This window comes from Tuber melanosporum (genome assembly GCF_000151645.1).
Source record: "Tuber melanosporum whole genome shotgun sequence assembly, scaffold_102, strain Mel28".
Classification (NCBI taxonomy): domain Eukaryota; kingdom Fungi; phylum Ascomycota; class Pezizomycetes; order Pezizales; family Tuberaceae; genus Tuber; species Tuber melanosporum.
The window spans coordinates 186,727-213,271 of NW_003298758.1; the positions used below are offsets into that span (position 1 = coordinate 186,727).

General features: G+C 47.6%; 7 protein-coding genes; 2 read left to right on the forward strand and 5 right to left on the reverse strand.

Moving 5' to 3' along the window:
* The first annotated feature begins 927 nt into the window (after positions 1-927).
* Positions 928-1,596, forward strand: GSTUM_00000050001 (uncharacterized protein). XM_002835287.2 has 3 exons: positions 928-1,151; positions 1,216-1,306; positions 1,385-1,596. The coding sequence occupies exons 1-3, from the start codon at positions 1,011-1,013 to the stop codon at positions 1,432-1,434; spliced, it is 282 nt and encodes a 93-aa protein (XP_002835333.1). The 5' UTR covers positions 928-1,010; the 3' UTR covers positions 1,435-1,596.
* A 1,088-nt stretch (positions 1,597-2,684) lies between these two features.
* On the reverse strand, positions 2,685-5,081 carry GSTUM_00000052001 (uncharacterized protein). XM_002835288.2 has 8 exons: positions 4,839-5,081; positions 4,587-4,753; positions 4,205-4,526; positions 4,008-4,135; positions 3,881-3,962; positions 3,666-3,828; positions 2,913-3,609; positions 2,685-2,861 (listed from the first exon to the last, which is right to left on the reverse strand). Exons 1-8 carry the CDS (start codon positions 4,882-4,884, stop codon positions 2,799-2,801), a joined length of 1,668 nt encoding a protein of 555 aa, XP_002835334.1. The 5' UTR covers positions 4,885-5,081; the 3' UTR covers positions 2,685-2,798.
* A 967-nt stretch (positions 5,082-6,048) lies between these two features.
* GSTUM_00000053001 (uncharacterized protein) lies at positions 6,049-8,168 on the reverse strand (the record flags this gene model as incomplete). XM_002835289.2 has 2 exons in its annotated part: positions 7,878-8,168; positions 6,049-7,812 (listed from the first exon to the last, which is right to left on the reverse strand). Exons 1-2 carry the CDS (start codon positions 7,908-7,910, stop codon positions 6,049-6,051), a joined length of 1,797 nt encoding a protein of 598 aa, XP_002835335.1. The 5' UTR covers positions 7,911-8,168.
* A 1,361-nt stretch (positions 8,169-9,529) lies between these two features.
* Positions 9,530-12,682, forward strand: GSTUM_00000054001 (uncharacterized protein; the record flags this gene model as incomplete). XM_002835290.2 has 7 exons in its annotated part: positions 9,530-10,006; positions 10,076-10,177; positions 10,248-10,510; positions 10,585-11,218; positions 11,344-11,574; positions 11,639-11,871; positions 11,976-12,682. The coding sequence occupies exons 1-7, from the start codon at positions 9,978-9,980 to the stop codon at positions 12,680-12,682; spliced, it is 2,199 nt and encodes a 732-aa protein (XP_002835336.1). The 5' UTR covers positions 9,530-9,977.
* A 1,901-nt stretch (positions 12,683-14,583) lies between these two features.
* On the reverse strand, positions 14,584-17,530 carry GSTUM_00000056001 (uncharacterized protein; the record flags this gene model as incomplete). XM_002835291.2 has 5 exons in its annotated part: positions 14,584-15,239; positions 15,296-16,766; positions 16,824-17,045; positions 17,156-17,263; positions 17,335-17,530. 4 exons carry the CDS (start codon positions 17,528-17,530, stop codon positions 15,985-15,987), a joined length of 1,308 nt encoding a protein of 435 aa, XP_002835337.1. The 3' UTR covers positions 14,584-15,239; positions 15,296-15,984.
* A 2,317-nt stretch (positions 17,531-19,847) lies between these two features.
* Positions 19,848-20,706, reverse strand: GSTUM_00000057001 (uncharacterized protein). XM_052355754.1 has 2 exons: positions 20,131-20,706; positions 19,848-20,061 (listed from the first exon to the last, which is right to left on the reverse strand). Exon 1 carries the CDS (start codon positions 20,624-20,626, stop codon positions 20,399-20,401), a length of 228 nt encoding a protein of 75 aa, XP_052211682.1. The 5' UTR covers positions 20,627-20,706; the 3' UTR covers positions 19,848-20,061; positions 20,131-20,398.
* Positions 20,707-23,320: 2,614 nt separating this feature from the next.
* GSTUM_00000058001 (uncharacterized protein) lies at positions 23,321-25,586 on the reverse strand. XM_002835293.2 has 5 exons: positions 25,019-25,586; positions 24,715-24,864; positions 24,498-24,607; positions 24,280-24,445; positions 23,321-24,220 (listed from the first exon to the last, which is right to left on the reverse strand). Exons 1-5 carry the CDS (start codon positions 25,205-25,207, stop codon positions 23,705-23,707), a joined length of 1,131 nt encoding a protein of 376 aa, XP_002835339.1. The 5' UTR covers positions 25,208-25,586; the 3' UTR covers positions 23,321-23,704.
* Between the last annotated feature and the right edge of the window lie 959 nt (positions 25,587-26,545).

Here is a 26,545-nt window from a genome sequence, read left to right on the forward strand (position 1 = left end):
AAGAATTACTTAATTCACTCTTCAAGCTACTAAAAGGAATTCAAGGCTTTCATAACTTTCTTTTCCTTAAGGAATTCCCAGGTACCGTATTGGCAAAGAATCTTCCACTAGATGAGTGGAAGCGATTTGCTCTTACTAAGTCCGGGATAACATTAGAACAAATGAGTACTCTAGCACTAAGAGAGCTAGAGCCAATTGGTTTGAAGCCTGAGAAGCGATTTGATATATGGAGTAAGTACAGCTCTTATACTCTAGAGCATATTCAATCTACATGGCTATATACCAAGCCCTCACATGATATTATTCAACAAGCTCAGTTAGTCAAAGTTGGAAGAATCAAGCAATCAGGTAATGTAACTACATTCCACTCAGGGCCAACTACCAGAACCATAGAAGACATAGGAGATAAGCACAATGATAAAGCAGCTGTTTCAAGTATAGAAGGTGAGAGTTCAACTAATATTCCAAAGAGAAGAGGCCATCCACCTGGGTCTAAAAACAAAAAGGCAAGGAAAAGTATATAGTTTAGTTGGTTTTAAAAGGTTTAAGTTCATAGAATTGTAGTGGAAGTGTCAAACTAAATTGTACAGCATTCAAATAAATTATTGAATTTTTTTTGAGTGTATAGTAGTAGTTTAAAGTTTGTGTTATTATAAAACTAATGCTATCTCAAAATATTTTTTGCGGGTCACTCTGGTTGCCATGTACTTTTCTGCTAACAACAACTTTGCCCGAGAGTGGGTTTTCTACTGAGACAGGCTCATATTATCAACTTAAAACTTCCAATAGTAGTCTAAACTTAAACTTCGAGTGTCAACCAATGACTCTTGGCACCCAGCACAACCCGCTGACATAATAGCACCCACAGCCGACCCGAAAGCGAAGCAACCGCCAACAACCTCACCACCGCCACCTACCGGTGTCATACCCACCTTAACACACTTACCTTCACCACTACCTCCATCCCGCCTCACCCTCACACACAAAGCTCTCCGAACCACCCAAAAGCAATGGCATCTCGAGGCGGCGGCGGCGGTCGGCGCGTCCTCCTCCCACCAATCAACTTCATCTTCAAACTCTTGCAATCCCACGCAACGGTTCAAATATGGCTCTACGAGCAATTAGCCATCCGCATCGAGGGAAAGATCAGAGTACTACTACTACCCCTCCCTTCCCTCCCGCATCCACTCGCTAACATGGCTATCTCGTCTATAGGGCTTCGATGAGTTCATGAACCTCGTCATTGACGATGCGGTGGAGGTTAAGCTCAAGACTAAGGACGAAGAGGAGAGCCGGAGGGAATTAGGTTAGTTTGTTTTTATTTTACTCTTTTTTATCATTTCCGGTGGCAAATTGAAGCTGATGATGATGGTTGGGGAATCAGGGCAGATATTACTCAAAGGGGATAACGTTTCGTTGATACAGAGTCTGTAGTTTTGGTGCTGGAGAGGGCCGGCTGAGGATTGGGCGGGGATTTATGCGTTTCCTTTTTTATATATATACACTTCAGACGGCGTCAGTTGGATTGGGCCCGGTCCGACGGACGGGACGGGCCTCCGACGACAAAAATAATGAGAAACCCTTCTCAGTACCATGCATTCTTGTGCGCACCGCTACCTTTCAGATCCCATTCTTGGCCGAGACATGCATACCGTCGAAAGGGCTTCACATAGCAATGAGCAGCAAAATGCTCATGGATTTTCAGCAGTCTTTTATTCCTCGAATGACCCAAATATATATATATTTCAAAACAACCTGAAGCCTCCAGATACTCTTCCAATTTTTTCCCACCAAAAAAAATTACATCAACAGGGGTCTCCTCATGCATGAGGACTTAGGTAGCAGTTAGCAGAAAATACAAGTAGACCTAGGTGCAACAATAAGCAACAGGTGTATCATACAGTACTATACTCGTAGGTAGCCTAGCAACTAGTGACGGTGGAAAAAGTGGATTGCTCAAAATATTATAACTAGATTACGTTGGGAAACAACCTGACCTGGAAAGAGTCATGAAACGAGCTTTGGTCAGCAACCGCCTGCTACAATGCTTGCCACAAAATTAATTTTCTGCAAGTGAGCAGGAATTGTGGAATCTAGTTACTTGGGGATAATAGTCGAAGGCGGAGAAGCATCGAGAGGGCAATGTCAGATAGACTTGGATTTGATAGAATGAGAGGTGTGGTGGAAACTATTTTGGTAGGCAATCAATATAAATTTAAATATTTGGAAAATGGATTATAATAAGCATGATATAGTATCATACCCAGAAAAAGTCTTTTTGTTGGGGCTTTTTTGGCTTGACTTTCAGTATGATATAATATATCCTTGGTTGACAATGCCTCTATTTTAGCCCATCTGGCCACGGCCCCTCTCAATGCGGTTGTGCAATACACCAAGCAAACGAACAGGCCCACCGGAATAATCGAGAATCTCGCTAGGACGTTGGAGTTGCCTCTCCTAGTATGATATGATACCAGTATGATATCGTCTGTTGTATTTTTCTTTTATTTTTACCCCCAGCAAGGGAAATCCCTTCACCGTGCCTTCTCCCCGTGGCCCAAAAGGGAAACTCTACTGTACAATTCCTAGCGTCATTCTCAATCGTTCCAGTTTTTATGGTATGATAGTGGAGTAAATTTCTTCACGCAAAACAGAGTTACATATCTTTGCGGGACCGGGCGAGGCCTTTTGATCGTGAAGTAATGGTTTGCTTTTATCTATGAACACATCCAATTTTCAATATCCGTGTAGGTGCATGTCGCTCATCACTACTGCCTTTGGAATAACCCATTTACCCTCTACCGTCGGGGCATCCCTCTTCCCCTTCCTCTTAAAGCTCGCTGAGCTGCTCCACGAGGCATCTATAATATGGTTAGCAATCGTAAAGCAACCGATGGAAGGTTGTGATATACCGGAGGTCCAGATTGGGGTTGCTCTGATTCCTGGTTCTTGACAGTCTCGTCGACTGATAAAATTAAGCATGCAGCCTCGGTCGCTGCCTGTATAGCATTGACTTTAACCGCAGTAGGCTCCCAGACAAACCTTTCCAGGTTGTTGGCAATGCCCTCGTTAACAATGTCCACACCAGCCCAAGTCTCGCCTTTTCCATGACGCATCCGAAGCTTGTTGAGGATATCCGTAGCATCAAAGCCAGCATTGTCGCATAGCTGTCTCGGAATGATCTCAAGAGCCTTTGCAAAAGCGCCAATGATCAATTGCTGTTTACCAGCGATAGTGCGCGAGTACTCGCGGAGGTATTTTGAGAGCTCCATCTCAATAGCACCACCTCCGGCGACGATGTAATCGTTCTTGATTGCTTTCCTAACAATCATGATGGCGTCGTGAAGAGAACGCTCCACCTCTGCAATGAACTGCTCTGCTCCTCCACGGAGTACAAGTGTGCAAGTCTTTGCTTCTGGGCAGCCCTCGAAGAAATTGTAACGCTCACCACCGATCTGTCGCTCCTCAAAGTGCTCGCAGCTTCCCAGATGTTCCTCACGGATATCCGAGCAAGTGGATTGTATAGCACCACCAACAGCTTGGATGACACGGTCCATATCTTCAGAGGCAACTCGCCCAGCACAGAAGATATCTCTATCCGCAAAGTACCTGTGGAGAATCTCAGCAGTGTTTCGATATTACTCATTGTCCGACACCTCACGTACTGTGTTGCAAGATCACCTATAGGCAGTTTCGAGAGAACAATTTTAGCTCCTGTATTGGCCAAAGCCTCCATCTTCTGAAAAATTATTTGCCATTCCGCATCTACTACTGCCTGATATTCCGAAACCTGCTCTACTCGGACTTCGGCGTTGTCCTTCTCGCTCTCTATAGATAATGGTTAGTTCTGTCGTACATCGCGGAGATTCAGTAGACTCACTCAGCTCCAACTCAACATTTAAGCATACAATCTTTGGGTTCTTGAAAGATTTAGGTTGTTGTTCAAAACCGGCGTAAGAGAACTGCTAGAGTTAGTCATCATTGTGATACAAAGACGGCAGACTCACAGTCTTCTTAAATGCGACACCATTGACGAACAGTGAGTCTTGCAAACCGCCACCGGGAACCTTCTTGATACCAATAAGCTTCTCACTCAGTAATTCCTGGTCCAATGACATAACCGCATCAACGCACACTAGGCACCCCCATCAGCCACTACACACCACGAAGCCTATATACTCCAACTCGTCAGGGGTGAATATACTCTTCGAGAAGAAGCTCGAATTAGATTTGATCAACTTCGAAGACATGGCTGTTGTAGCCAGTTTCAACAAAGTATCGCGCCGGTCACCCTTCTCAATCCGTACTGCAATCTCCTTGATCTTATTCTCCGCCAGCCTAGCAGCAGTCCTGAAACCCTTGATAATAATCTGAGAGCTGACACCTTCTTCGATAAAGGTTTTGCTCTCTTTGAGTATTTCGCCAGCTAATACCACCACGGAGGTAGTTCCATCTCCAACCTCAGCATCCTGCGATCTTGCGATATCTGTCAATATCCTCGCAGCGGGGTGTACGATGTCCAATAGCTATATCCCAATATATCAGATAATTGGTGGCGGTAGGACTAATAGGACTCGGTCACAAACCTTCATCACGGTAGCTCCATCATTTGTAATGGTCTGCCTACCATTGGCATCAACTAATAGGAGATCACCGCCATAGGGGCCTAAAGTACTCTTGATGGTGCTCTGGACAGCCAGACACGCGTTGATGTTGGAAATTATTTGACCACGACCCTGTGATGCGTCGGTTCCTATTTGGTGGAACACCCCGGGTGTCAGTTTAATCGCCCCCTATGGAGGAAGGGAGTGAGTAGAAGATATATAAAGCCATCTCACCCTCCTTGAGCACAATGATTGTGGGTGTCTGCCCCGCAAATGCCATGATGTGGAGTTGTTTGCTTAGTGTACTAGATTACTGATGGTGGGGTTGCTGACGAGGGGGAAATGGATGGCTTTCTAGCCTGAGAGGTGGTTCGAGGTAAGCGAAACTATACACCAAGCATATGATTGCGGGGGAATTGTGGTAGCCAACCCACTAATGATGGTATGATCGCGGGATCTGTCGCTTGGATAATGGGGGGTAGTAATTGGTGAGGCAAAAGATTTGTGGGTTAACTTGAGAGCCTCTCCTAACTTTTTTCTCTACCCTAGCCCTATAATGACGCTTGGCGTCGGTACGATCTGGAAACCCTTATCCCCAGTAGGGCATCCCAGATATCAATGATGGAATTAGCACAAGTTATCATATCTTATCACACTATACTACAAATTCCAAGTTACTCTACAGTACAGTAAGTGACGCATATACCGGTAGTGGCAACTAGGATTTGAAGAAAGTAAAATAATCGAGCAGAAGTGCACCGCAGTTATCAGATTCGGTTCTACTTCCCCCTGAGCCATACCTGGCTCCCAGAGCGAATCCAAAGTATCATAACCCACCCCACATACCACGTCCTTGATATGCCACAAAAATATCACTTTTGTTTCCAACAAACTCCAGCAAACACCTTGCCCACACCCCACGAACAAGATCCCAGGCCGAGTAAGCCGTCAGAAAGGGGAGGGGCAACTCTCCATAACCTATAGGTAAGTTAGAAAAGCGTGTTGCGAAGGCAATACCGCCTAGTCAGGTAGGAGGAAAACAAAGCAGCAAAGATCTAGCCGTCGGAACTCGACTTATTAGAGAAAGAGAGAAAGAACCCAAATTCTCTGGGTCCTGAGCCCACAACCCACCAAACACTTGCTTTAATCTCAGGCTAGAAGAATGAAAAGAAGAAATGAATAAGAAATATAATAAGCGGGGATAAGCGGTAACAAAAAACGGAAGAAAATAAATCCGGCCTATAAACCGAGATGAACAAGAAACCCTCAATCACGCTCCAGGAGTTTCCACCATATGGCCATCCCTAGGCCCTGAGAGCCATGCGAAAAGAAGGGACCGGGTAAAATAACCGCAAAGGAAACAAAACCAAAAGCTCGGCCAAATAGCCTACCAAATCAAGGAATGAAGGCGGACAGCTAAGTCCCACCTCCATTGCCCAAACTGCTATGAGAGGCCGAGACTGGCTCCTCCGCCGCCGCTGCTTCTTGCACCTGCGCCTCCTCCGCCGGCCCCATTTGCTCCCCTTCCTCCACTGACATGACTACTGGTGTCTTCCAGGTAAGCCTCAGTCTGTACCTGCTGACTATGTCTCTGGGGCTTCAAAGCCGGTGTATGGGCCACACTAGCAAGTGGGGTATTGTCGCTTTGGGTACCTTGAGAATCGGTGGCGCTAGGAGGGGGTGGTGGGGGTGCAGTCCCAGAATTGATACCGTGATGCACACCGTTACTATAACCACTTTTCTTGCCAGATCCATTTTTGCCAGAATTTTTCTTTCCCTTTTGTTTTGCTTTCTCCAGCAAGCGCCTTTTCTCAGCTAGCTTTCGTCGTTCCTTGCGGTCCTTGATTTCATACTGCCGCATAAGGGCCTCTGGAGCCTCGCCGAATATAGATTCATATTCGCAAAATTCGCAAATCCAAATTTCGCCATTACTATTTCCCCCGCCCAAAGCCTCCTGACGGCGGCGTCTCAATAGGGCATAATCCTGTCTCGAAGTAGCAGCGGGCCTAGTTTTCCCGGACTTTTTTTTAACTTGTTGTGGGGCGGGAGGATAATTTGCATTCGTATCTGATATGCTTGGGGAGGTCTGAGTGCCCACAGTATGCATGGACTTTGGGTACCCAGAACTGTCACCCGGTGTATTTGCATTCGTGGACTTATTACCTGTAGAGGAAAATGCTAGGCTTGCTGACACTGGTGACTCGCAGACAAAAGTAAATTGAGTTTGTTTTGGCGGTCCTACACCTGCCGCTGCTCCAGCATTACGACGACTGCCTTTCAAGGGTGTGACAGGATCAACACTGGAGGGTCGTCTATCCGGAAGCCTCTGAGTAAAGGTCTCTACCGAAGGAGAAGATGGATAACGTCTACCAGCCCTTCTCAAAGAGCCCTGGCTTCCGGTAGATATGGTAGACAATGGAGAGCGCTGAGATGACCCACTAGGCTTCCAACGATTTCGAGGAGTTGGCGTGGACGCGGGTGAAAACCCCGGTGATGAATGGGAACCACCACCTCCTCCTCCGTTACCCCCACTACTGCCTCCAGGATTCGCCGGCGTCGGTATCTTCCTTTTCTTTTTGTTGTTGGTGTTTTCTGACCATTCATAAGAATCTGGCTGACCCGGCGTGTTCTCCGAAGCTCCCGAAACCCCGCTACCGACCCCACGCGACACAGATGCATTAGAGTTGTCCTCCTCATCTGAGGAATCCAGAAGATTATCCCCTGCACTATGCTGTCCCAAACCAAATCCGGCAGAAACACTAGCTCCACCAATGGCTTGATCACCAGCGTAATTGTTATAGGGAAAGTAGAATAGTGGGGTGGTGGGCTGTTGAGGGGGGCCAAACAAAGCGGCATTGGCATCGTCGGACAATCGGGAACGAAGTCGGCGTTTCGGAAGAGGTCTGATGGGCCTCCCATGGACCAAACTATAGCTAGTATCTGTTGTTCCCCACAAAATATTTATTTGAGTCCAGTACTTCCTTTGTATTGATAGGTAGAATTGCTGCAACAAGCATATCTGGGGAGGAATGGGATTAAGTGTAGAGGGGTCCTGCAAGAGGAGGAGCGGGAAAAGGATAGATGGGGATATTCCGTACCCACAGCGGCCGACATATTGGCGATAGATGAGCCGACAATTCACAGTCCGTGTCCACGCAATTGTATATCGACCAAAAAAACGTCTTGGAAAGTAGGTACTTGAGGTGACCTGTATGGAAGTGCAAGAACTTGTCAGTCATGGACACCAACAGAAGAAAAAAATTATGAGATCACGTATGCGATAGGAATACGCATGCCATCGTTCATCTATATGTAGAGAAAGAAGAAAAAAATATGTCCAAGAATATGGAGGAGGGGAACTTGCCTTTCGAAATGAGAGGGGCAAATTCAAAGATGGTTAGAACACCAGGCAAACGAAGTGGAAGCTAAGACTCAAGAAAGATGGATGGATAACAGTAGATTGCAGTCAACAGAGAAGATGTAGCTGCAGGGAAAGATGATACAGCAGAAAGAAAGAAAGTAGGGAATATGTGAGAGACTGACGTGGGGTCTCTCCAAAGCGTAGTGAGTTGAGTTGAGTGGTGAGGTGGGACCTGCTGGTTGGAGTCTCTCTAGGTTTTGGTCTCGGCACTAAATTTACTTGATTGGGCAAACTGCTCCCACACTCCCCCCCTCTTAAAAACCACAGCCCAGTGGTATCCACCGAAGGCCATCTGGCCATCTTCTCCCTTAAATTCTTAATTTTTGATTGACGCATCATACTGTACCATTCGGCTTTGCCAGAGGTTAAGCGGCCCCAGATCTTCATTTTCCGTCCTCTAATATTTGGACACAGTTGCTCCTTTTCTAATATTTCTCGAACTTGAATGCTTATGTTCCCACTGGAAAATTAGATCCCCACCTCCAAGCCATTCTAACAGCCGCAAGTTGACCACAACTCGGACATTACAAGGCTGAGTCTGGGCTACGGATTAATAGTCTACCCTTTGTCATGTGTCTAGAGATCCCCTCCCCTGGTGAACGCATTATAAGGATATTGTATCCAGTGCATTGTTCAGAGAATTTTTATTTTTTTTGCTTTACGTCCCCGAGCTTACAGAACGACACATGGGATTGCACCGTGCCTGGATTCCCACGACGTCTTATCTTATCGAGACCCAGGCTTCAGGTATCGGCGTCTGGGTGCACCGATGTAGTTGAGAACATAATTCCACTAAGATGAATGGGACCGTGTGGATTATTTCGGACTGCTGTTTCCCATCTTTACGAGGCCGTTTTTGACTTGTATGGTACACAGAGGCCGTTAGGTCTCCTCACACAACTTGCAGGAGCATCGAACTATCCAGTCGGAGTCAAACAACAGCAGGCACGCAGAAGAGCCTCGATAAATCCTTGTACCATATCCCAACCAACGGTTCTAAAGGGCAATATTAATTCGCACCCTCAGGCCTTATCGCGATGCAAAGGAACATATCAACAGATATATGAACTTTCAACCTCCAAAAATATGCTGGATTCTAGCATATAGTGAATTCTCGGGCCCTTTACCCACATCAGTCGGCACAAAACATCCCACATTCTCCAGCGTTATTTAGGGATTACTACCGGGACAACTGTCGAGATACGGTATGTAGCGATAAACACCATCGGAGGAAAAAGGAAGAAAAAGTGTCGGATCTCAGGGCCAGGAACGGAGGGTTTGTAAAGGCAAGAGAGCTCGGTGGTGGACATACTGTGTTCGAAGAGGAAGGATGTCTAATGCCAAGAAATGCAATGTTTTTTTCTTTCCTTCTTCCCCCCATAATAGGAGCAACACACAAGTTGTCATCACCAAATTAGGTCTCGTTATGAGTTGATTTGAGACTCCCTCTCAGAGCCGCTTTTCCCAATTGTTCTATGATACCCTCCCTTCCTCCCAGCTCCAACCCAAGTTCCGATGACCTAAATTTACGTTTCGCTCCTACCCCTCCACCAAAGGGCAAGAAAAAAGAAGGGCCACAGCCGTGACTACCGTACCAGGCCCGAATAAATCGTTATTCAGACCCCACTTTCCAAACTTTCAACAACTCCCTCACCAGAAACGTCTCTTATCGAGAAATGTCATGATAATAGAGGAAAGGAAAAGAGACGGTTTTTTTTTTGTTTCGTTTCTTCATTGGTTAAGCTTCGGAGACCCTGCGCCGGAAAAAACAACGGTACACCGGCTGAGAAGGCGAAGAGGGGTGGATAACTGGCGGTTGCTGCTGTTGCTGCTGTTGCTGCTCTCGCTGCTTTGGCTCTCCTGCTTCCCCCTTGAGATGAAGCCGTATTCTGACCCCACAACCCGCCGTTCACAGAGCGGATATCAAAAAACATGTTGAGAATGCCGTATTAATGGGCACGGTGATGATCGTAGGCGAACAGTGAGTCCATCTGTATCCACGCGAGAAGCCTTCTCCCCGATAATTGACATTTCGTTGCATTTCTTGCAGGGTCACAGTAGTCATCTTTCATTGGTGGAAAATGAGGCTGCAGGGTGCCACTTTCGGGCTAGCGCGGTCGCGCGCCCACTTTGCTTCTAAGTTATGGCCGCAGTTAGTTCCCTGTGCTGCCTTTCTGTGTGTTCTTGTCCGGCCTCTCTCATCCTCTCCCGGAGTTTCTCAGTCAATCAGTCAGTCAGTCCGCCAGTCTCTCCCTCCCTCCCTCCTTCCCCCTCGTCACTCTCACCCTCCTCTTTCCGCCTCTTCTTTTCTCCCCTCCTTTGCCCTTTTTACTCCTGCTTCTTTCTCAACACAAAGTTATTCCCACCGCCCCCCCGTCTGACGCTCCCCTAAGGACTCTTACACACTTGCCCGCTTCCCCCTCACGCCTATCCATGAAACTGTTGCTCACTCGTCCCCCCTCCTCTGTGGCCTTTCTTCTATTCAGTATTCCACCATAATTCGTTGTCTTCTTACTCACCCCACCTCGTTCTCGGAGTTCCTAATTGCCAGTCTTCTAGCTCAATCTCTGCTATTGTCCACTACACACTCGGGGCTTCTCTTCGCCAGCTTTTTGCTCGGTTTTTACTCTCCCCTTTCCCACTTCATCCCCCCCCTCACCCCCCATCTCCCATTCCTCTACCTTCACCTCGCCCTCACCTTTTACGAGCCAGCAATCATGGTCTCTCCTCGCCGCTCTTCCCGCGCGCGCTCTACAGCAAATCCAGCGCCAGTTTCTCACTCATCCTCCTCCTCATCGACCTCATCGAATCGTGGCCGCCTCCAAAAGCACCACGAAAATGACTCTCATGGCGACCACGAAATGGGCCACTCCAGGCGTGGAGACCAAGGAGAGATTCCTTTCGAATCTCGTCTAGAATCCACTGCAGAGGTCAACGGTACAGGCGATGAAGAGATTGACGATGCAGGATCACAGGAAGACGAAGTCACACGTTGTATTTGCGGTCATCAGGAGTACCAGGCTGGTGATGACGATCAGGCCGATTCGGACGGTCTCTTCATTCAGTGTGACCAGTGCCATGTTTGGCAACACGGTTTTTGCGTAGGAATCACTGACAGTGCGTCCACTCCAGAAAACTACTATTGTGAGCGATGTAAGCCCGAATTGCACAAGCTGGGGACCAGTAAATCTGGGTAAGTTCACGTTCCCATCCCTGTGAAGGAGATTTTCTCTGGGCTGAGGCTTTTAACGAGCCTCGATCATGAGGAAGCTGTTATGGAGTTCTCTTGCTTGATGGATTCTAACTAGATTACAATAGAATGAGAACATCCCTTTATTTGCCAGTCCACTCAGAGCCGTCATCACCCCTAAATAACAAGGAAATTCCTCACAAGCGTCGGACTACCATGAACTCTCGTGATGCCGAATATGATGACGCTATCCTCAAAAAAGTTTTAGAGGAAAGCAAGAACGACAAACTTTCTGGGAGTTCGACACGTGGAACCAGTTCAAGAAGCCGAAAACGAGGTACCAGTGAAGGCTCCGACGAGTATGTATACCTTTGCTCATTCTAGATTTTCCCTAGACAAACGAAATGACTAAGAATCATTTAGACCAAAGCAGGATTCGAAACGACGAAGAACCTCGGATTCACCAGACACTCCAACCAATGGGCCCATCGAATCAAGTGATGAAAAACCTGGGAAAGGAATTACAGCCCCCTGTTCGACCAAAAAGTCGCGAGGCGCATCCTCTCGTCATTCGAACGTAAATTTATCTGCTGCAGGGAAACGTACCTCGACTAGAAACAGGAACGGAGATAAGGGTAAGGAAGCTAGAAAAGAAGGTACGTGGCTTAACGTCGGGCCAAAATCTCACCCTCGGGCACAATATTGTCGACTGCTGTTAAAGAAGGGACAACATGACCTGACCATGATTTATCAAATACAGAATCAGAACATTCAGACGAGTACCCTCCTCCACGTTCCAACAATCGGGCAACAAACAAGCCTATAGAAGAAGTTATCCTCCCACCACCCACCGTGCAGACTGCGCCAGATACCCCCCAACAGCCGGCCAAACGGTCTGCTCGCAACGGGAACACCAGTGGGCATGGCGGACGTCGCCGTGTAAACCATCGCCATCGCCAGTCAGAAGATCCAGGTGATAATGGTGGAGCTTCTCCTCATGTCATGACTCGAGATCATTCTTCTGCTGGGGGCAATCAGGGTTCAAAACCCATGGACCACGGCACCATCATTGATAAGCCAACTAAGCCGAGAATTCCGCAAGCAAGAATGAGCATAAACGAGATGGGAAGGCGGGTTCGCGGCATCTCGGACTTCATCACTCGAACCCAGATTGAGATGGCAAGTTCAAGAGCAAGTGACATCTATGCCTACTTGGCTTGGATGGAAGAGAAGGGAACACCCGTCAGCAATGCCACTACGCCGCAAAATCCAGAAACACCAACATCGTCTTCTTCTGGTGACAAAACCCTTCCACAGATTCAAATCAACGGCAATGGAACTGGGAAGATATTAGAAGAGGCAGCTGAGGCCCTGAGTTCAAACATCCAACCGGGAGCCCTTGAGATGATGGAGCTTTTATCAAGTAAAATTAATCGGTGGCAGCAGCAGTACGGAGAGAAGGCGTAATCCAAATTCCTTTATGTCGCTCTCTCGGTCTGTATCTCCTTTCTCATTTTTTGCCGGATTTGTTCATTGCTCGGTGTCACGGGGGTTTATTATCTGAAAATTAATCGGTTCCTGTGTTGTCCATTCACACTCATTCCCCTTCATTCACACCATTTACTTTTTGTGACACGGAAAATGGGATGGAGTCTTTATGTTTTTTTACCTATTTGATCCCCTTTGCACCATCGCTTCATGGCGTTTCCATCTCTTTTATCTCCCTTTCTGGTTGGCGTTCGCGTTTATTGGAGCCCTCTGTATCCGGATCATGCATTTCCAGGTTAGCGGAAACCTGTGGTACAAAAGTTAACGAAAAAGGGGGAACATTTCACCTTATAGCTATACCTTCTTATATTTTCTCTTCTGGAAGCTTTCATTGTGGATTTTTTATCTCCTTGCCCCCTTTTCCCTCCCCCCTCTTTGTGTCAAGTTGGTCAGAGAGGCGGGGAGAAATACAGTAAATATGGGATTCCCTTTTCGTTTTCTCACTGTCCGAAATGGCATTTTTCTCCCTTTCTCCCCATATATAATGCCCCTCTTTCCCTCTCTCTCTCTTATGTCATTCCCCCGGACCGGTGTTTCCCCATTTCATTTCCTCGATTGGTTTGGTCGGGGTTTTCGATTCTTTTATTGTCATCTATGATTGTTCATGTTAAATAGTTATTTTTTTCCCCCGATTGCGATTGTCCAAAAAAAAAAAATTTCAAGTCACTATAAGTTATGATTGCTGTTGCAGTATCCAAAAATAACCCAACCGAAGCGTCCAAGACCCCCAATCATGGTTCCAACCCCGACTGTTGGGATGTGATAGATGCTAGGTCGGGTGGGCGGGCGGTCTTCACCGTGCCTGTGGGGCTTCTCGGCGAAGAAATGCGAAAAGGGAGAAGGAAGGAAGGAAGGAACTCTGCGAGTCGCATACTTGGTGCGAGTTGGGGGAGGGGTTGGGCTTTGAAAAGACGAGGAACGGAAGAAATAAAGAGAGAGGGAGAACGGAAAGAAAAAGCAGCCGACCGACTGAGACGCACATTGGCACTAACATGACATCAGGTTATTAACTTTTAACCTAAACCTCGCAATAACCTACCATCCAAGAAAAGCAAAGGAACCAAAATTACAACACGGTATGCACGAGTTTGCGATACGGTACTGTACGTACCGATACCGGAAAAGTTTTCGCTATGACAATACCGGTACCTCCCTATGCCTGTATATTTACCACCTAACTAATTATCCACCAATACAGTATAGTACGAGTACAAAATTACCGCCTAAGAATCCAAACAACAACTCCAGACAAAGCAAGATATGAAAAAAAAAAACGGCAACAAGCAGCGCCATCTGCCCAACCCCCTCCTCCCTTCTATGGTACCGGTACCCGAGTATGCATCTTATGGTGCCATTCATACCACCCCCCGTCGGCCCGACAACGCCAACTCAACTTTCCTTAGTCACCAACCGAGACCAAAAGATTAGAGAAAGGAAAAAAAAGCCCCCCCCCAAAAAAAAATTCTTTTTTTAAAACCCACAAATTACCCCGCCCAGAAGGACTTGGCAGACGTCAATTTTGCCGTTGCTGGTGTTGCGTTGCGGTTCGCGAAAATGGGGTGGGTGGGTGGAGAGAGGGAAGGGAAGGAAGGGATTGTTGCACTTTCCAGGAGTGACCCCCCGCGTTCGGGTAGTTTATTCATGCAGGGTTGGTGAGTGGGGTGGGGTTGGTCGTTGGTGAGTGAGTGAGGGGAGAAGTGAAGTGAAGGGGAGTGTAGGATAAAGGGTGAGGCGCGGTTAGAGTATTCGGTGTCCGGAGTTTTTTTTTTATGGCTGTAAAGATGTAGGGTACTCGTAGTGAGTTATGTCAATAGGTACGGTTCTAGGTGGTAACCTAAATTACTTAAACCGACTCGCTAGCTAGTATCAGGTGTCTTACCTCCTAATCTAAATCCCCACCCAAACTTCTGTTCTGCAAAAACTGTATAAAAAGAGCTCAATATCATATTTCAAGAATACCTTTCTCCATAACATACCAAACCAAACCAAATAACCACAGACTCCCCTTTCCCCGGACCTTTCTAAACTACAATACATGACTGACTGGACTACATGATTTATATTTGTCTTCCCTTCCCCATCCGTTCCCTCGCCCTTTCCCTCCTTTCTTTCCGTCTTTGTCGACACATTTTCATATTCTCATGCTTTTCTGTTTTTTTCTTCCGCTTTTTGTTTGTTCGGCCGGACCCGTAAAGATCAGATACTAAGTGCACCCATTTTTGATCTGCTGCAGTGCGGGCTGGAAAGTATTGAGGTGAAGAAACAGGTAGAGATGTGGGGAGATATTAGGACATGGGGTTAATGCGAGGAATTGCACTACTGAAAAGAAAGAGAATCATTGACAATATAAAAAAACACTCCAAAACCTGTGAGATATAAAATCTCATTGGTAGTAGGGAGAGCAAGTAACATGCGTGAAGTTCATCAAATACCGCACAAACATGAGGATCCTGCAGAAGGGGGACGAGAAAAAAAGCTATTGTTCAAAACAATTCAGAACATGAGCAGCAAGTTAATTGGCGGGAAAAAAACCTCAATTAATGAAAAACCAGTTCCACACCAGCCCAATGACACCCAATACAGAAAGAAAACAATTGAAATGAAAAACCCAACCCGTTCAGAACAAATCACCAATTGCACCTAACCCGTTCTTTTTGAGTACCAACGCTTTTTTTTGTGCTTCGTCGTTATCCCGTAGATGCTGAGATTTTTTCGATTCCCGGATGCGATCCCTCCGAGCGTCCCGTAAACCCCAGGGTCGCAAAGCCGCTTTTAATGAGAAAAGAATCAAAGGAAACAAAGACAAAAACAAAACCCAACCCCACAGCCATATGCCAACATTTTTTGTACGTACGTCAACCCCACCACCCCCACCCAAAGCCAGTATGCCCCATCTTTTCGAACAAAACCCAAACCCCGAAGTTTAAACCCGCAAAGCTCGAAAACCTCTTCCCCATGACAATCTCGATCTTCGCCTGAAGAAATGTAGGGAGAAAAAAAAGAACAACCATTTTAAATGACTTCGCCGTTGATAGAAAACCCCTCTGCCCACGTTTAGGTATCCATACCCCGACCCAGAAAAGAAAAAAAAAAACAAATTACAAGACTTAAAAAACTTAAAAAATCAGTTTAAACAGGCCCTCCCAAGACACAGCGCCCCGAAGCATCAAGAATAAACACCCTTTAACATAAGAAAGCCCAGCTATGTAAACATTAAATACTTACCCCCAAACGCTAAGACCCTTGGTCCCGGAGCCCCAAACTTTGCTCCAGCCAAGTCCATCACCCTGACCATTTGGGGCAGAGTTGTTAGAAGGTGCGGGTGAAGATCTCTCCTTATTAACATTGCTGTTGTTAAAGGGATCATTCTCCTGCTGTAAGTTATAACGCGGTGAATTTAGGGGCGGACTGGCCCGCTTGCTGTTGTTAGCGACGCCACTTTGATTCTGAGCGTTTGGACGTGTCCCAATAGGCGCAACACCTGAAGAGGTCACAGGAGTGGTAGATATTCTCTGGGAACGAGGGGGCGAGCCACCCGGTGAAGACGCAGAAGTACGACTAGACTGTGCCTGAGCATTATCAAATAGACTAAACGATGCAGACTTTGATGAAGGTGAAGAAGCACTATTAGTCCGGGATCGTATAGGTGGTGATATGGCATTTCCAGTCTGGCTTTGATCCCCGGAGGTCTGGACGGCATTAGAGTCGATCCTTCCGTTCTGATGACCGAATGGGTCAAATGCAGACGACATAGGGGAAGGCCCGCGTGTACCGCCGGCGTTGGAACCTGGCGCAGAAGGCCCGTTCGAGTTGGGGTTAGTTCCTCTGGGTGGGTTACCCTCGTCCAAAGGAACACCGTCTTCTGAATGAGATCCTTCAGAATGACCGCTTGTATAAAGGGCACGGTGCTGGCGGGCGATTAACTCACGCCTCTCATCCTCGCTCATAGCGCCAGGGCTCATAACACGATCTTTGCCGTAACCAGAAACTTCGGCCAGGAGTGCTAGAGGACCTTTATAAGTTGGGTCTCTCGCAAGATTAGGAGATTTCGAAGACATACTCCTATTATACTGCTGCTCCTGATGATAGTTGCGTAAATCACGCTCCCGCTGAGCCGCTAATCTCCGCTTCGCTTGCATCATCTGTTCGGCTTCCGTCGGGCGGGGCTGAAAACGCTGGGTGGCGTAAAAATTCTGCAAGTTCGCAGCAGACTGAGAACGCATCACGTCAAACTCCTGAACAGAGTAATGACGGGAAGGCATGGGTGCAACCATACGTGCATCTAATCAAACCAAGCAGGGAAACAAGTTAGCTTAAAATTCCCCGGGGAAGAAAACCCGGGACGAAACCAAAAAAAAAAAAAAAAAAAAAAGGTTAACCAGGTTATCTCACCATGCTCAACCGGGAATCCACGAGGGCCCATGACCGGGAGAGAGTCGCGGCGTTGCGGTGCAAACATTTTACCGCTCTTCACAAGATTATCAACCGCTCGGTCAACCTCTGAAATTACAAACTAAAATTAGTATCGTGGCCAATGGGTCAGGGTTTGGTAACACGGGACAGGTAATCACCATCGAGCTGAGAACCAAAAGCAGATGGATCCTCTGGCTTCATGGACGCAGTGTATCGAACAGTTAAATCCGAGGGGTCGGAGGCGTGGGATCGTGGAAAATGCGCTTGAACAGGAGTCGAGCCGGCAGCCCTCGGGTCCCAGTTGGGACGGTTGGATTGATTTTGCCAGGAGGTTTGAGACTCATAATAAGACATGATTGTGTTCTTCGGGTAGTGGTGATAGTGCAAGGATCAAAAAGTCGAGCAACCGCGTGCTTTAAACAAAGCCTAGGACAATCAAAGTGAGGAAGGTGGGATGGATTTGTTTTCCCTTAAAAGAACGTTCGATCCTGCTGTGATGCTAAGGTGGCAAGATATGTTAGCGATCGGTTCATATCCTTGGTTTCCGGAAAGTGCTAGTATTCGAGCATTGAATAAAACGAGGGGATAAAGATTATCATATAGATAAACTTTTTATTTTATTTTTCTATTGGGGGGGATATAAGTGTGGACCTAAACAGGAGCAACGTGGAGCAGACCGACGACATTGCAAGATGAAAATAAAAATAAAAATGGACGTACCACAGGCAGACTGTATAAGTGTCGATGAGGAACACGCAGTAGCAGACGTTGCAGAATATTCTGCTGCCTAGCGAACGAGAGAAGGATCGGGAGGGGAAGGGAGAGGATGAAAGAGAAAAGAAGAGGAGGAAGCCGAGAAGGAGGATAGAGGGAAGAAGGATAGATGGAGGAAAGAGAGTTCTTGTGCCGTTGGCAGAGAAGCAGAGCGAGGGGACGGGGGGGTTGGGTGTTGAAGGCGAAAAGAGTCCGGGCTTGGGGGTTGGTTCTTTGGGGGGTTCAACTAGTGACGACGGGGTGCGGGAAAAGGGCAAGGGAAAGGCCCGTGAGCTGCACCAGCAAGTGGACAAAAAGACGGTCGAGGAAAGTAAAAGGGAGTGAAGGGAGAAAAGGGAACAAAATACAGTATCAAGAAGGGTAACGGAGGAAAATGCGAAAAAAGAAAAAGTCGAAAAAAATCCTCCACAATAGATACTAGTACGAAGAAAGAAAAAGTCTACCAATATACCCTAAAAAGGTAATAATCTGCCCAAACCTAGTCACAGTATGCTAGCAAAGTAGAAAATTTAGGTAATAAAATAAAATGAAATAATGATGACAAGAACTTTCTGCTGCGAAACCGAAGTCGACACAACAACGGAGGCAACCAACTCTCTAAGCCAGAATGATACCTTGTAAGGAGAGATAGACAGAAAAGAGAAACGAGGACCACGACAATAAAATTGTAAAAAGGCTCTCGGGCTTAGTCGCGGGATGTGGGGGATGGAGGAGGATATCGCTCCACGCCCACCAGCACTTTGGTGCCCGCTGCAGCCCCCGAATTCGAATGCCAAACTCTCGATTGGCTAAATTTGGGCTTAAAAGTACTGTGCTGTGACCAACCCATGCCACTGAGCGGGCTGGTTTGGGCAGGTTCTGAGGTTCTGTTATGACTGTCGCCCTTTTTTTAAAAAAACAATCTTTCATGCAGCCATGGGTACTGTACTCGAGTACACTTTATCTGCTTCGAGCAAACTGAGTTTTTCACCCTTCACCTTAGCAAGGAATGAGATAATAACACCTAACCTGTCGAAATAATTGATTGCCAGTGCTGTACTCGAGTGCCGGTATCCTTCCTCTCTTATTATTCCTCTTCCTGCTCTCCGCTGGGATCCCTAATAGGACCTAACAGAGACTTCAATAAGGATAGCCATGGTGGAGAGACATTGCACCAACGGTGTCTCCAACGACAAATACGGTACGGAACCACCACTGAAGTTGATCTTGCACCCGGGGGGACTCGTTCAAAATCCATCCACATCTCCGATTCACCAAGACCTGGAAGAAATTTCTGTGATCCAAGCGGATGGAACATTCTACGGAACCTTCTGAGAAGACTGCCAGCAACTTGAACAATACTCGAGTAATACTGTAACCAGCAAAGATTGAGAAATCGATTGGTCAAGCAAGAATCTCCGTAGCGTGGCTTTTTAGGTACGGACAACAACGTATCGAATCATCGATCTGGTTTTCCTGTCCTGTGCTGTGGAGACTCAACTACCGGTACGGTATGATACTGTGCCTGAACTCCGTAGAGAGAGGGCAGAGGGTAGGTTACTCGTAGAGAGCTGGAGTCAGGATTTGGCTCAAGACCTCTTCTGCCAATGCGGTGCACCCCTTTGCATTTTGTGTAAGTTAACTTACCCGTGGAAGGGGCACTCGAGCACAAGTTTGGTGGTGCAGCTGCATGTGGTGAAGCAATATCATATTTCGGCACACATGTGTTGTGCCCGAGCAACTCCACAACAAAAACCCAGGACACGCCCGAAATTAGGATGGGAAAAGAAGTTGAATTTGACCTGTTTCACCTTCAGAGGGATAGGGTCTAACCCGATACGCTCCCCCAAGTAACCAATCACTCGCATTGGGATGACAGTAATCAAAAGGCTAGGCAAAAGGAAATAACAAAAGATTATGTCGTACCGCTATCCTAATAAAATCGTCTGTATATATGATATGATACCAGTGTGATAGGGCAAATTCGTTCCTTCATGCTTGTATCATACTAGGGGTTTAAAATTTGGCAGCTTTCCAGAAAACGAAAGAAATGAGAAAGGAAAGCAACACTCCACCCTCAATATATTCCTCGTTAGGGTGCAACACCATGAGGATATCTCGAGTACGAGTATCTGCACGATATTACTATCACACTGTGCTGGTGACTCCCCCCAGAAAAGAAAAGAAAAAAATTCTCTCACGCAATTGATACACCCGGCATCCTGGCCAGGATGGAGAGCAACCGACCGAACCCCAACCCAAGGTTGAACCGGCAGCCCGCACCCGTATCCCCCGCTGACACCTTCACCAACAACGGGAGGCCTCCCAAGAATTCACTCTCGAACCGCCGGGGAGTGCGATGCCGGGGCTCACATGAGTACCGGTATTGGGGGTGAAATGAAGTTTTGCTACACCAAGTTTAGTCCCATCCTTCCTCCTCCACCCCCCCTTGATGAAAAATGTCCCGCTTCATCTTTTTCGCGAACCAATTGATATCCAAACGACTGTGTTAAACCCCCCAATCGATACAAGCGTGGTCGCGGTGGATCTTTTTCCCAGCCGCAGCAGCGTACAAGTAAAGGAGAACACAACAGGCAACAGGAAAAGAAAAGAAAGAAAGAAAGTCCAGATGGAACACCGCTTGGAGGAGAAACAAAAAGAAAAGTTCGAACTTGCCGATCTCGTGTGTGACGCCATATCAAGCCCCAGAAGGAGTGGGAGGAAAAGGAAAGAAGAAACAGCTTTTCATTTTTTTCGCGGGGGTGGTAACACTGGGAGGAGGGGAGGGGTAGAGGGCAGCAAAGCAGCAAAAGCGAGCGTCGCGACTAGAGGAAGGAAGGTTTCGGGATCAGTCGATCTATGGATTTACGTGATTGTTGTTTGTAGGCGAGGGAAGGAAGATACAGTACCGGTATCAATTTTCTTTCCTTTTTCTTTTTGCCGGCCAAATTTCAATTCACCAGACGACCTCTACTCGAGTAGAAACCACTGAATACCGCACACCCCCCATTCCAACAGACCGGAAGCAAAGCAAAATGATACTTGTCTCTACCGCCTGCAGTGCATACGGTACTTCCCTCCGTACACACAGCAATCCATCAGCAGTGCCATTCACAAACTATCACCCCCCCCTCAATTTCCGCTATTCCCAAACCAAGGATCCACAGGGGAAAGGGAGAGTTGAAAGAATAGTCTACCGTTCGGTACCGGTAGTCTACTCGACTACAAGCAGGAGGAGCAAACAAGACCAGACCAGCCAGACCAAAAAAAAAAAAAAAAAATGATCCCCTTTCCCAGAAGAGGAATCTGACAACAAATCCACACACATATCCAAACCAGGAAGGACTAACCAGTTCGAAGCAGTGGCCAGTACCTTGATAATTCCCCGGAGAAAGAGGGGAGAAGAAGGGCCTGAGTTTTACCGAAATGTGCTGTCACGTGAACAGCCTCCCATCTCTCCTTCCTCACTCTCTCCCCTTCCTGTCTGCTGCCTGTCTGCCTGTCTGTGCTGATGAGCAGCCCCTCTCACAAGTGCTGACCGACAGGAAAGTAAAGCAATCAACAATAATACCGGTATGGCATTCCACACCTAACCCTACATTCACTGCAAGAGTGACCCTGCCTCACTCACATATGATACCCCGTACACTGACTCTGCTCATTGCACTCGAGTAGACTACCCACCTGTCCGCCTACTATTTACCTGTGCTCTTGGATGCTTGTATTCACATCAATTCATCCATCGTCCTTCTTTCCCACCCTTCGTACTCTCACAACACCGGTACGGCCCAAGTATTCCTGTGTTCATCAATAAGAACCCCACCATATTCAAGCACCTGTATCGCACGACACCCGCCGACCACAAACGACGCACCGTACTCACTCCCTTCCACCGCCGCCGAGGGCAAGCCCAGCTCCATGATACCCTCCCCCTCCCCCCTTCTGATCCTTAATCCCACTGAAACCTCCAAGATACCCTGACCCGCCCCACACCCACCCCCCTATCCGAAACTCGAATCGAAAAACAAAAAGAAAAAAGGCCAAAGAATTCGGTTCTCCCAAAGCCACCACCACCGGAAAAGCGCCGGGGCTTTACGAGTACCCGTACAAGTATTATGATTTAGGGGTTTATTCTTTAAACACCCCGCCTCTTCTTCCTTCTTATCAATAGTTTCTGGGATCAATTGAGGCATTGTATTCGAGTACAGTCGCACCTCGCTATCTCAGACGGTCAAAATCTGAAGAATCCGTCCGGGACAGCGAGGGATCCGGGACAACGAGCCAGGCTTTGCTGGAAGGAAATTCAAAGTTCACAGATTCATACGAGACAGCGAGGTATCCGGATTATCGAGATCCGGGACAGCGAGGTGTGACTGTACTCGGGTGCCTCTCTCGGTACTTTGCATACCCCTTTAACGACCCATGATCCCCCCACAACAATCGCGCCACCGATTTCCGAGTGATAATCCATGAACCTGTTACCGGGGCCTCGCGCTAAGACGCCCAATATCTACACCGAATAGGGGGGAACCGAGAACACCGAAAACAACCCCCCTCCAGCCGCTTAAGACAAAATTTAATAAAAAATAAAAAGAAGAAAAAAGTGCCGACCATACAGTACGAGTACCAGCAACGGCAACTCCAACACCCAAGCGCGGGGCTCAATCTCGAGTCCAGTACTCAGAGTACCGATACCCGACCACCCGCCCGTTCACAAGCAAACAGACAAAGTTGTCCCATCATTCACCCCCTCCAGTTTATTCCCTTCCATCCCTCGGTCGTGCTTTTGGGAAATGGGGAACAAACATTAGGGCAATAATATAAGGATGGGAGGGTTGGCGGATCGACCTTCTTGGAAGTCTTGGAAAACCTAACGGGTCGTCATTGGATATCACTCGGGCAGATTTGTTGATTGGGGGCAGCGATACGGGGAGGCGTACTTGAGTAGCAGTGTGCCGTTTTTGTGATACGGTATGGGAGGGTTGTCGTTATTGTGGGGGCTTTGGCAACGGCTAGGCTGTGGGAGAGAAAAGGTGGGAGGGAAGGGGGTATAGTACCGGTATTATTATTGTTGCTGTTGTTGGATGGATGGGGCTACAATCACCGGTTTGGCAGGATGGGATGGTAGAGGAGACATCTCGTGGCCATGGGACTGTTGGTTACCGGTATTAGGGAGATACGCGGTTTCCGGACGTGGGCGCATGTCCCCACTTAAGGGTTGGAAATATGCATCTTGCTAGCCATATGGGATCCAGCTCTGCTCCCACTAAACTAGACCGGATCTAGATTTTTCCAGGTTCTGATGTTCCGCGTACTCATAGTACATCCCATGGGTGCCCAACCAATTGATAGAGTAGCAATGCTGTGGAGGGTTGTCAAATGAGATGAGAATTGCAATACTAAATCATTATATTTACACATAACATCAGTATACATACATACACGCATGCGTACAAGCATTCCGTACATAGCATATAAAAGAGAACTCCGTGCCACCATAACCAGTACTCGTACTCGAGTACCGGTAGATGTACGAGTACAAGTACCCCAGAAAAAAGGAAAAAAGGAAGCCCCCAAAAGCCACAAAGTGATATCCCATGTCGTAAATCCGAAAGACCCTCCCCCCCAACCGACGGCCCATCTGCTCCCCTTGCTTTTTATCCCATCTCGGGGTGCCAGTTATGCCACGACAGTTAGCTTCGCCCCCAAGGAATATTCTATACACGTCTTGGATACAGTCTCCCTCCGGCAACTGCTTGGCAATTCATATCATCTTTAACAAACCTTCTCAGGCTCTCGAGGTGGTGTCCACGAGGAAGCTGAAGCTCTCCTGGCACGGTGAGGACCACCATTCTGGTTAACAGGCAGACCGTCCATCTCCCTGACAGATTCCCCGAAACAAACAGTCACACTTTCAGGGTCACCATGTCTCTTCAGGGATAATGAGTTTGCATACTGGCGTACGAGAATTGCAAAGAAGACTTGGATGATCGTAGTAGCTACTAGGGAAACCCAGCCAACCATGACCGAAATTCGCATCAACTCTATGCAACCCCAATTGCCATCCCATAGTGAGGCACTAACCCTATTTGGCCGGTCCGAAGATGTCTGGTGGAAGGTGCCGTGAGGTAGCGTCATCGACAATAACCCTCCGTCAATTCCCGAGTTGTCGTCACAGATATAGCCCCGGAAAGTTGAGAACACATATAGTATGATGGACCGTGACAGTGCTGATATTATGCTATCTATGATAAAGAAGTTGGCAAATATCGACAAAGCGTAGGCATGTTGCTAAGAAAAAGGTTAACGAACGGAGAAATCGGAATGGCTAGAATAAAGAACGTACGTACCTTGGTAGATCCCAGGACGCCCAGAGCACTAACGAAAGTTGCAAAGTAACTGTAAAAAACAAGGCTGTCCGAACTTTGGTAAAGCTTATTGGAGAATTGTTGGAATAAACAGGCGGAGAGGCCATTTGAGATCAGTGCTAGAACGGTGATGGCGATCGTAAAACACCTACTATTGTTAGTGTCTGAAGGTATGTTTTGGAAGGGGATACGGTACCCACCGAAGCTGACTCAACCCCATTTCGTAACTATTAGGAAGGGAGGGGGGGTACAGTAAGGAAAAATAATGACCCAAAAAAGGACGTCCAAAAAACAATGTGCTACCCGCTGACTAGAGAGAAGAACGAGCCGAACTTGCAATCAAACACAACACAAAAGAGAGAAAGAAATCCTTCGACGACGACAGATATTAACCCGCTATTATTGGGTTTAATCTACGGAAGATGAACTTGAAGGTCGATCTGCGTCAATGATATCAATTTCTTCACCTTCGGGAACCGCTTCGAGGACGTCAATAACCTCGCCGTCAGCGACTTCCACGAAAGCTGTTGCTCCGGGACGGCCCGATGGGTGATCTCCCGCAACTTCCTGCGGGTTCGTTCCCGTCAGTGACATGCCGCTCGCAAAGTTCGGAGGATATTAGGAAGAGAAGAGAAAGGGTATATAAGGCCCAAGGTCCTGGAGCAGATATGGAATGCCGAGTAATAAAGGTAAAAATAAAAATGGGAACATCGGAACTTACTGTTTTGATTCCTAGTATCCGTCCCCGTGGTGCCTTCTCAAGGTCGTGGTCTCTTCCTCCCCCTTGAAGCCGCAAGAGATAGCTTGGTTTGTAGCAGTATGCACAGGTACAAAGGACGATTGCACAGATGACGAGTGTTGAAAAGAAGATTGGGAGAAAAAAAGAGACGGTGGTCTTTGACATGCCCATTTGGTCGACGATGGGGGGGTAGTGTGATGTATGCGGATTTTTTTTTTTTTTTAGCCTGGTTCAGATTGACGTACTCCGGACGATCCGAATCCGCATTTCTCAGCAAAAGCGCTGTTTCAGTGGATCGTATCGTAACTCCGGAACAACTAAGCAGACTGGGGCCAGCAAGAGAACAATGGAGAAAGCGGGTGTGGCCAATAATATAAGGCTGAGCTGTGTTCGGGAAGCCTAAGAGCCGAAGGGGGGAGGGGGCAACCGGTAGGATGGTTGGCTGGCCGTGCAGAAGCAGTAAATTTATGCTGTGGTGGATTTACAACCGACCGACTGTTCAAGAGGAATGCTGATACGGAAATAAGAGTCTACTGAGGCAGTATTATCTGGAAGGACGTGAGTGAAATTGGGGGAAGCCAGCAGGAAGGGAGGTGGGAGGGAGGATGAAGTGGGAAGTGGGTGAGCGAGCGATTGAGTGAGTGAGATCCTGGTATGGCTAGGGGTGGTGGTGGGAAGGGGTGGGAGGGGAGGATATCGCTTGTTGGTGAAATGCGCGTGGCTAGGAGTGAAGGGATACACTGCTAATATAGAAAACCGAGCTGGCACTTTTATCTTCGGCATGATACACGAGATTCAATGTGAAGGACTGACTGGGTCGAGGACAGTCAAGTTGCCACGGGGTTGAGGGGCGGCCCAGTTCAACTGAAAGGCTCAAGAGGATGCCGTACCATTCATAGCAAGGAATTTTTTGTCGATGAACGGCGGTGAGCACTGGATGGGGAGTGCTTGATTTACTTTTTTCTCCTGGAAGCCCGCCGGCGGTGGGTCAAATTTTGAGACTTCTTTGGACTTATGGTTCAGAATGCAGGGCGAGATTGACGATTCCCATTGATTCCCATTGGTTCGGACACATCAGATTGGAGAGTCTGATAGACCTATGGTGCATCTATCTTTCTACAAGTACCGTATAGTACAAGTGCTCGTACTGTACTTAGTACTGCCGGCAGCACAGCAGAGGGAAACTCGTGCAGCTGTTGCCCTGCGGTCTGCGGGTGCGTCTGGAAAATCCCGTGGTCGGCCAGCCCCTCCCTCTTGTCGAACGACTTCGTCGAGTTCAACATCGGCGCGGGGAGGAAAGCCGGTTTTCTGATGGCACTCGTGCACAGTACGAGTAAGTTACTGGTATCCTGATTTCATCCCCGCTTCTCGTGCCAATCGGTGAATCGGTCAGCTGGCCCGCACTTGGAAGATGAGCGTCAAAAAGTATGATCCCACCTACCTCTCTCCACCCAAGCCGTCCACCATCCAGCACTCTTCTCTCCCCTTGCGGTTTACATCATCATTCTT